The sequence below is a fragment of the Montipora foliosa genome, chromosome 1 (genome assembly GCF_036669935.1).
Source record: "Montipora foliosa isolate CH-2021 chromosome 1, ASM3666993v2, whole genome shotgun sequence".
Lineage (NCBI taxonomy): Eukaryota > Metazoa > Cnidaria > Anthozoa > Scleractinia > Acroporidae > Montipora > Montipora foliosa.
Genome location: NC_090869.1, coordinates 50960038 through 50970037, shown reverse-complemented (window position 1 = coordinate 50970037; position 10000 = coordinate 50960038). Strand labels below are relative to the sequence as shown.

At 38.0% G+C, this 10000-nt stretch overlaps 1 protein-coding gene across 1 annotated transcript in view; it reads right to left on the bottom strand.

Moving 5' to 3' along the window:
• Window positions 1-7111: 7111 nt before the first annotated feature.
• LOC138000654 (Bardet-Biedl syndrome 2 protein homolog) overlaps window positions 7112-10000 on the bottom strand; it is a 28329-nt gene continuing 25440 nt past the window's right edge. The window contains exons 15-18 of the mRNA XM_068847218.1: window positions 9951-10000; window positions 8632-8744; window positions 7932-8080; window positions 7112-7672 (exon numbers count right to left, since the gene is read on the bottom strand). The exon at window positions 9951-10000 is cut by the window's right edge and continues 13 nt beyond it. Of these exons, the coding sequence (XP_068703319.1) occupies window positions 7572-7672; window positions 7932-8080; window positions 8632-8744; window positions 9951-10000 (413 nt within the window). The 3' untranslated portion in view covers window positions 7112-7571. The remainder of the gene's footprint in view (window positions 7673-7931; window positions 8081-8631; window positions 8745-9950) is intronic.

Here is a 10000-nt window from a genome sequence, read left to right as displayed (position 1 = left end):
ACAGTAAATTTTAGAGAGTTATAATAACTCCCCTAGTAGAGTTAATTTTACTCCTCATGGTGGAGTTACTTTTTTTCGAGTTAAAATAACTCCATAAAGGAGTTATTTTCTCTCGAAGTAGAGTTAATGTAACCCATAAGGATGGAGTTATTTTTGTGGAGTTATTTTAACTCTCAAAAGGAGTTTAGTTTAACTACCTTCTGGAGTTAAATTTTAGGTTGGAGTTAATATAACTGTTATTGAGGAGTTATTTTAACTCTAATTTGATAGCACTGTAGGGGAGTTATTTTAACTCTGTCATTGGAGTTGGTATAACTCACTATTTTGGAGTAACTTTTACTCCAGGAGGAGAGTTATTGTTACTCTCATATGGGAGTAACGCCAAAAGAGTTACTGTAACTCCAAAAGGAGGGTTAGTTTAACTCTTACCATGGGTGTTCTTTTAACACTCTCAGTGGAGTTGGTGTAACTCACTGTTTTGGAGTAACTTTTACTCCAGGACTGAGGAGAGTTATTTTTACTCTCATATGGGAGTAACGCCAAAGGAGTTACTGCAACTCCAAAAGGAGAGTTAGTTCAACTCTTACCATGGGTGTTATTTTGACACTCTCAGTGGAGTTGGTATAACTCACTGTTTTGGAGTAACCTTTACTCCAGGAGGAGAGTTATTTTTACTCTAATATGGGAGTAACGCGAAAGGAGTTACTGTAACTCCAAAAGGAGAGTTAGTTTTACTCTTAACATGGGAGTTATTTTAACTCTGTCAGTAGAATTGGTATAATTCACTGTTCTGAGAGTCTGTGACTCCAGAAGGAGAGTTTTCTTAACTCATATGGGAGTAACTACAAAGGCGTGACTCTAACTCTGAAAGGAGAGTTGGTTTTACTCTTGACATGGGAGTTATTGCCGTAGAGTTACTTTAACTCTGACTGGAGAGTTGGCGTAAATCATCTGTCTAGAGTTTTAACTAATTGACTCTGCATGCTCCAATTATCTCGTGTCTAGGAGACAATACTTCGTAGAGTTACTTTAAATCTAACAGTGGAGAGTTAGTGGAATTAGTATCAATTCCTCTCGCTTTGCAAGGAGAGTTACAGCTGTAACTTACTTCTAGAGAAACACAAAGATTACAGCGATACGTTATCACTGATGCGCTCGCTGATTTCTGTTTCCCACAAGCTTATTGCACGGTTTCCCGCGTTGTTGCGACATCCCGCTGTGCGACAAAGATGGGAGGTGTTTTAGCATCTACGGAGTCGTTCGCTTCTATTTGTATTTTGCGTAGTCGGCTAATTTCTTGGGAATCAGCGACTTCACATTGAAACAGGGAGATACACCATATCCAAGACTCCTAAAAATTTGGACAGTGAATTATGATTGTCATGATCTCTTGCACATTTTGCAATGATGCTCCAAACTTTATGACGAATTTACTGAATATAACTTCTCTTAAGACTTGGATGTCAATTTTAAAATTCTGTTCATAGCAACCCCTTTATTTGTAGATACTGTAAGTTGGTGCATTTTTCTTTATGACATGAACTGTAGACACATGATAAGATTTGCAAACCTGTTTCCCTGGATGCTCTGGTACCTAACACCAAATTATTGATGTCTCTGAATACTCTGGTACTTAACACTAAAATATTGATGCCTTTGTTTAAAGGCTGGTGTACCGTTGACGTAATGTGCATTTGTCTGGACAGAATCGGGTCCAGACAACCTAACCGGTGCCAGCCAGGAAATTATTTCAAGCCCTGACATAAGCATAAGTACAAGTTAGTAACAGTGCAAACATCGTTATGCTTATGCCTATGTCACTGTATAAACCAGCCTCAAAGCTGTTGTCTGAAATAGTTCCATGTACCCATTACTGCATTAACCAAAATGTTCTAATCTAAAGCATTAAATTTTTCTTTGTTGCAAGAAATTGAAGAGGCTGCTGCTGTGGTAATATTGCCCAGGCTTCTGAAAGAAGGAGGAGGAAGTCTCTCCAAAGATCTCCATGGTAATACAATTTTCACTTTTAATTCCCCTGTAGAAATTACATGTTCATGTTTTAGGAAAAAATCAAATTCAGGTAAAAAAAATTTAAACTAGGTTGAATCTTAATTTCCCTTGTCTCCTAATCCTAATACAATTATTATTCATTGTTGGTAATTAAAAAAAAATATTTTTAACTTCCACATGCAAGTTTAAATTGTCATCCCATCCATGGGAGAGTTTAAGAGTTAATTATACCTTGTCTACAGATGATTGTCTTTGGGAAATACTGACCATGGAGCAAGCTTGTTTTCTACATTATTTATTATCTGAACTGCCAAATGGCCAACTCATGTGTACAGTTTATCATGCAGCCAGTACATGCTCTTTTATTTCTCATTGGAACTGGCAGTTGACACAATGTAACCCCAAGATTAATGATTATGATTAAAATAAAAGTTCCTGCAACTTGACTGTCAGTGACAATTCAAGGTCTCAATACATTAAATTTTTGTCTGTTTTTGCAGGAAGAGGATTCATTTTATAAAGCTATAGAAGAAATTAGGTTCCCCAGAATAGTTGGCTCTGGGGAATTTTGGTGTCTCAATCTACTGTGTGTGGCTGTGGAAGGAGTTGAAGTCCTCACGTTAGGTGCAGGGACCTCACTTGCGAATTTTATGGGCCTCGTCATGGCATGCTTTTTTGTTTTTATCATTTCATACATAGCTAAGACCAGTAATGTTTATCTTTTTTGTCAGACATTGTTAGGGAAACATCAGCCTGAGGCTGCTAAAAAGAGGGTGGCAGTCAACAAATTTATTTCAACTCTTTCGTAGAACGGGTGTAAATGACCACCTTGATTTTCCTTTCATACCCTTAACCGATAATTACTTTTAGTCTTCATAGCTGTTGACGGCCATTGGAAGCTGATCAACCATGAAGTTATTTTAAATTCTTAAGAGCCTACTTTTCAACAGATGTAAGAATACATGTACAGGTCCATGTTTGCATTTACACTATATTGTACTGAATTTAACTTCATGAAAACTGTATATCAATTTCTTCAAGGTTTCAGTAAGGATTTATTACAAAGAGTTAATGTTTATTGAGAAATTTAGTGCAATTAAGGAGTAAATATCTTATATGTTGAGGAAAAATTGTTTATTTAATTCATCACATTTCAAAATAATTATTATTGTAGTAATATTGCAATATAAATTTCTTCAAGGTTTCAGTTATTACAAAGAGTTGATGCTTATTGAGGAAAGATCCATTTTGTTCATGGTATATAAAATGCAGTAGTAAGCCATTGATAAGCAAGAGGTTAGTTTTTAAACATGAAACATTGTCTCATGCATTCAAAATTCATTTGTTAATGTGGCGTTTCAAAATTTTGAATCATTGCTTATGTGTAAGTAATTTGTTTTGGAATGTTCTACCAGTAAATTGCATGATGTACAAGAAATAATGTTGTCTTTGTTCTATTGTAAAAGTGCAGTTAACCCCAGATTTGGAGTTAAAGTAGAGGAGTTGAAATGACCCTCGGAAAGGACTTATTGTGAACAGAAGATTTTTACCCCAGTTTTCGAGTAATTTCAACCCCATTTGAAGAGTTGTATTAACTCCAGTTTTGGAGTTTCACTGAGGAGTTAAAAATACTCCAAAAAAGGAGTTATTTTGAACCTAAACTTTGTACTCCATTTTGGAGTCTTTATAACTCCAGGAAGAGTTAAAACTACCCTATATGAAGAGTTAACTTAACCCCAGTTTAGGAGTTATTTCAAATCCATTTTTGGAGTTAATTTAGGAGTTAAAGTTACTTCAAAAAAAGAGTTATTTTGAACCTAAAATTTTAACTCCATTTTTGGAGTTAAAATGACTCTCTAAAAATTACTGTGCGGTGTTTGATTCGTTAAACCGGGTTCACCTTAGGCTTCACCAAACATGTTCGGCGATGCAGATTTTGGTCATACGCATCCAAGAAGGGGGACAGTTAAGAAGTCGACTGGAAAGTCAAGAAACGAGTGAAATTATTGCTGAAACCCGATTTCAAAAGGAAAGCAAGGAACGCCTCATTGAACGTTTGGAAGCGGAGCCTTTTCTTTGGGATCTTTTTTCAAAAGAATACAACTTTAAAGACAAACGTGAAAAAGTATCAACCAAATCAAAGGAGAGCCCGAAATCCTTTTCGAACTCAGCTGTTGGGAGGGTGTTTGATAGGGTTTGGCCACGTCATCAAACACGGGAAATGTTTGGTCACCAAACCTGTTTAATCGTCTTTGGTCACCAAAGCATTTTATAATTACCGAGGTATAACAGGCAAGGAATCCGCTGAAAACCAAACTCGCTACCTTGATTTTTTAGCCCAACGTTTTCCGTTTGCTGAATGTGTGATTACAGAAACTGGTTCTTAATTTTATTTCAGTTCAGCTTTAATGTCACTAACTTTTTAGTATCGCTATAACAGTTTTACCAACACAACCGTCAGCACTTTGCAGGTCTTGCTAATTTATTTTATCCGGGCTTATTTTTGCACACTTTTTTTCTCCCACTTTTCATTACTCATTCCTGCTTCCTCGCGAACTGACAGTTTGCATCACTCGTAATCTTTATTTTATACATAGCACATAACAGATGCGGTTTTACTTTTCACTTCGTCTTCTTTCTACTTACCATCCAACACGAACTAACGGCGCCCATACAAAAATCACTGAAGTCCTTGTTAAAGCGTGTTTTCGTTGTTAAAAGAATCCTGTACACGTTCTTTGGCGTGGAGTTTTCCTTTTGAACGGACCAACAAGGTAAAGCTCAAAGGAAATTACTGATCGCTCCATGGTCGGAATGGACTCCAATTTTGGGCTCGGTTGTGTGACTAAAACGGGCGACCCGACTGTCTGAGAAGGGAATGCTAGTAGTCCATGGTTGGAACCAGATGCACATGACCTTAAAGGGTGTAACTTGCGACTCTTTTCCTTGGAACAAAGCTGGGAATTTTAAGACGCCAAATTTATGCCCAAACATGGACCAAAGTAAGATAGAAGCTGCACGAGCGTATTTCCCTTAGCACATTCCTCTCAACTGGCATATTCTCCTCGGCCAAGTCCCCTAAATGGAGCACTTAAATTACAAGAAAGTCACCTTAAATCGGACAATCTGTGAATTAGCTTCCTTCAAAAGAGATAGAGCACTTAAATTACAAGAAAGTCACCCTAAATCGGACAATCGGTGTATTAGTTTCGTTAAAAAAAAAAGGATACGCGAAACAATGTTGTAGAATCAATGCTCCTAATAAGGGATTCACATGAAATTGTTGAAACTACGTTGAGCCACCTGAAGATTGACCAATTGTAGATGAAATTACAAAGGCAGCATTTTCTCCTTAGTTCTTTGGTCTGGCCGTGGTTCCGACTCGTCAACTCACTCACGGAGTCCTGAGGGAATACAACATGGACGGTTTGACGTCGTGTGAAAAGGTCCTGTTAGGAAAATTTTCGACGTCATTGTCGACATTTTGTCAAGTCTATCTTTTTTTCACATTATCTGTTAACTATAAAATTACACAGATGTAATTCAATCAGAAATAACAGAAGGCAAGAGAGATGCACACCAGCTTTCGAGTAGGCCACTGCACCAGCTACAACACGGAAGAAAATTCAAAATGTGTATGGAATGTTTTTATTTTAGGGGTGAACAACAGATTGCTCGACATACAAAAGGGGTCGAAAGAGAGGGAACTGTGCTAGCAATACGGTGAGGTAACCAGTATTTTGCATGAAACTAACTTGCATGTGAAAGTGAACATAATTAGTTAATGCTTAATGTAACTTCTTATTAATTAACTAAATTTATTATATCTCTCAGATAGTACGCGCGCTGTAATTGGCTAAATTAGCGGGCCGTTTTCTACAGTACGGCCCGCTGTACAGCCCGCTACATTTAAAATTTCGACAGAACATCATCTAGCGAATTTTTCATGTCATCTCTGTTGCATAAACTTGTACTGAAAACTGTTTGAATCTTGCAAGCAACTATTTCAAACTTAACAGCCACGAAGATTTAGTTTTTGGGATTTTGGCACTGCATTTTTTGTGGCAGTTGAACCGGTTAACCTCAGAGATATAATAAATATCTTACTAACCTCGTTTTCTCGGTCCGTAGTGTAAGTTACGGATCCTTCCTTTTTTCCCGTTGATTTATGGCCCAAGCGCGAAAAAACTCGGTCCAGTACTTACAGTACGGACCTCGAACTCGGTTAGTAAGAGGTATTTCACGGCACGGTATGTTACAACAATAGACTCGAATTGACAACTTCTACGAGTATGGTCGTTGCCCACATAACAAGGGCTCTGACTGGCAAAGTGCTAGGGCATTGTTCAACCATGATGTTCACAGGCCGATTATGAATTACGCAAATTAAAACAAGAACTAAAGGTAATTCTTACAACATTTGAGATTTTGTTGTAAAGACTTCACACTCAATTAATTGCGTTCGACGCACGAGAACGAATACCAAACATGAACATGTAGTTTGTCGAATTTATGATGAACTTTTTTTCAGCGTCAAGTGTATTTCGCGCTCGGGCACTAATTGGGGACACTCAAACTGCATATTGAAATCGAATAATCTCATATCAAATCGTAGGTGGATTTTCAAGGAGAGGGGAAAACCGGAGTACCCAGATTAAAACTTCTCGGAGCAAGGGCCCTTTTCTCGAAGTCCCGAAAAGCCATTTGTGAAACTGCCAACCGCTTGTTTTGGGAAGCCGATCTTTGAATCTGGAGCACTTCAACCCAATCTCATGCGAATCTAACTGAAGGCGAGTAGCTCTGGGAATGTGTGCATGCACAATAGACCACTTTCGATATATTAAAATTCAGCTTGGCAGGGAGGTCTACAGGACACAAACAAAGGAAACTGAATGAACATGTTTATTCTTTTCTTTCGTTTGTGTCCTTTAAGTCTCACTATCAAACTGAACTTTAATATATCGAAAGTGGTTTATTGGCAGCTCGTATTAACTGAGCTCTTTGTTTTCAGGCTCGACTGGCCTGTTCCAAAGGTTGACTGTGATGCTTTACTATCCATTGACGTAGAGCAACAAAAAACAAAACAAAGAGTTGACAGAAGTGGCTGTTTCTGTAGAATTTCTAATTGGTACTTTTGAGTCGAACGCACTTAACAAATATGTGATAAGTTCTAGTAAGTAGTTATTCATGTGCATCCGAAAGTCTCTTGTGCCTATCCTTGCGTTGCTGATGAGGACTGGGCATCAGTGAGCCCGCAAATAATCTAAGTCCGCAAATTCTCAAAGAACATTGCTTGAAGGTTCTTTGTTACACCGAAACTAAAATTATCAGATAACTAATTTCTACAACTCGGTACCAGTTTTGCCATTAGATCCATTAGATAAATATGACTATGAACGATCTTTACCGATACAGTAAAGTACAAGGTTATATACAGCTTTTTGGTATCTATTCATTTTCTACATGGCCCGTCATGGTCATGTTCGTCCAGTGACGGAGGTAACAACGAGACAGTTGGATTTTCAAGTTTTAGATACCGCATGTTATTGAGGGCGCAAGCGTTATAATGAGCCTGCCTTGATGATCTTGAACAGGCCGTTGACATTATTGTCCTTGATAGCTTGTCGGCAACCAGCAATAACTTGAGCTTTTGCCTTGCCAACTAGAAATAAAAAAACCCAACCAATCCGTTAAGTCTTGTGCATTGTCCTTGGATGACAAGCATTCCATAATTCCCCGCTCAGAAGAATCTGGTGCGAGTGAGGTATTTTGGCGCCGTTTCTTTGTCGGAAGGGCAACGTGCTTTTCGAGTCCATTGTATTTTGTCACGCAATCGAGAGAAACAGCCGTCTGTCAGTCAAGCTGCGCGCTTTCACCCTGAAAATCTCCTTTTTACGTTTATGTTAAGTTTTATTACGTACCTCGCAGCTTGCCAGCTCGTTGAATAGCCTGATTAACAAGTTTCAAGCAGGACAGTAGTTCATTGTGGTTGTTACATCTGATCTTGTATCCATTGATCAAATCTCTGTTCAAGTCGTACAGTTCCATATAGCCCTTTCTCATATTTTTCCTGTGGAATCACAAGATAAAATACTTAACAACCAGACTGAATGGCTGTGCACCAATTACAAAGAGGAAAAGTTGGTTCCGCTTTGTTCAAATGGTAAGCAAAACCCCCGAATCAGAGGAAAATTCCATCGGGTTCAGTGTGTTCTTCACGTGATTGACAGGAAATCGGGAAGGAAGAAAAACCGGGGAAGAGGAAATGGAAGACGCTGTTTGCTTTTAGAAATTCCGGCTGGAAATTTTCTGACAATTTCTGCTGGTCTGGAAAACCTAAATATACTTACTATTTTCAATGCAATCGAAATTCTCGGGAATTCTTGATTAATGGTAAACAACCAATGACCGTAAACATTCTGCACGTGCTAAGGTTTTGGGCCTTTGTTTACAAGATCAATGTCAACGATGAAGATCTGTCTTTTTTTACAAAACTCTTCTACTTTGCGTTCACTCGAAAATCACTATGCAAATTGCATTATTTTGATTACTTTTCGTCTGCAGTTGTTATTTGCCTCCTCCCTCAAACCACTGCGAGTCCGGAAATGAGGCAGCACTCACATGTCTCCCATTAATCGAGCATCTTCAGCCCTGACAACAAGACTCCGGATCAGATTGGAATGATCCGCCATCTCTGCCGTCAGCTTCTGCCTCACAGAATGAAGCTCATCAACCTGTTGTAAACAGTAAACAATAATTATCAAATTTTCGACCTCAGATATCCCGTTTCTGGCCTTCTGATTGGTTCATTCAATCTCGGATGTTGATCATCTCATATCAAATGCGAGCTCAGGGAATAATTGTTAATTAACTACTGGTTCATGATTTTTATCAGCAGCGCTAATAAGGCTGAAACAACAGTCGCTGACCCAGAGGCTTTTAGGTCATAAGCACCTTTTGATAGAACAAAAGACAATTTTAAATAACTTTTAAATATTGTTCACATTTAGGATTAGTAGAGGCTTTGAAATCGATAAGGAAGTAGCGAGATTTTAGTACGTTAATGTTATTACTGTTATTGTTATTGTTATTATTCTTTTATTCCGGATTTCCGCTAATTTAAGGAACCATGAACAATAATTAAATAAAAAAAAACTTAATATGAAAACAAGATGATCGATGATATGAATTGTTGCTTTTATTTTTTAATTTTTGATATTCTTTTTAATGAGCTATTTCCTGTAAATAGCACCATTTTGAATTTTACTGGTAAGTGATGAATGAAATAAAGAATGCTATTATTATTATTATTATTATTATTATTATTATTATTATTATTATTGTTATTATTATTATTATTATTATTATTATTATTATTATTATTATTATTATTAAATGATTCCAGGCTTAAAATGTGTTTCTTGCCTGGCCAATTACCCTTGGCAGCAAGCAACAACAAGTTCCCAAAGGTGCCAAGGGTGGCCTGTCTTGCGTCCCCAAAGGGACAAAACCTTCCTTAACAGTACAGCCGTTCCCAACAGAGCAGTTTTCTGAATCACTGTTTGATAGTAATGATCACTTCAAATCACTTAAAGTCAAATGGTAATGTTGCTGTTGTAATATTACTACCGAAAGCACGAGAGGAGCGTTGTAGGCGTCCAGCTTCTTAAGAGCTCCGTATTCTTTCCAAGTAGCCGGAGAAAAACCTTTCAGAGTAGGGTAAGTAACCAACGAAGTCCACCCCATGAGGGATTAACTTCGTTTGGCAGCCGGGCCATCTAGACGGAAGGCGAGTGCTTTCCGAGTCTCACCACTCCGCCAAACGTGCTTGGCTAAACGAAAAAGATCGCCCACTGAATCTAAAAACACGGCAGCGAAGACTGGTTTCGAACAATGCAAATTTAGACAGAGCCCAGCACGTGATATTAGAGAGCTTGTACCTTTAGTAAAACTGCACGTAGTTCTTCCAAATGATCCGGAAATTCTGCAG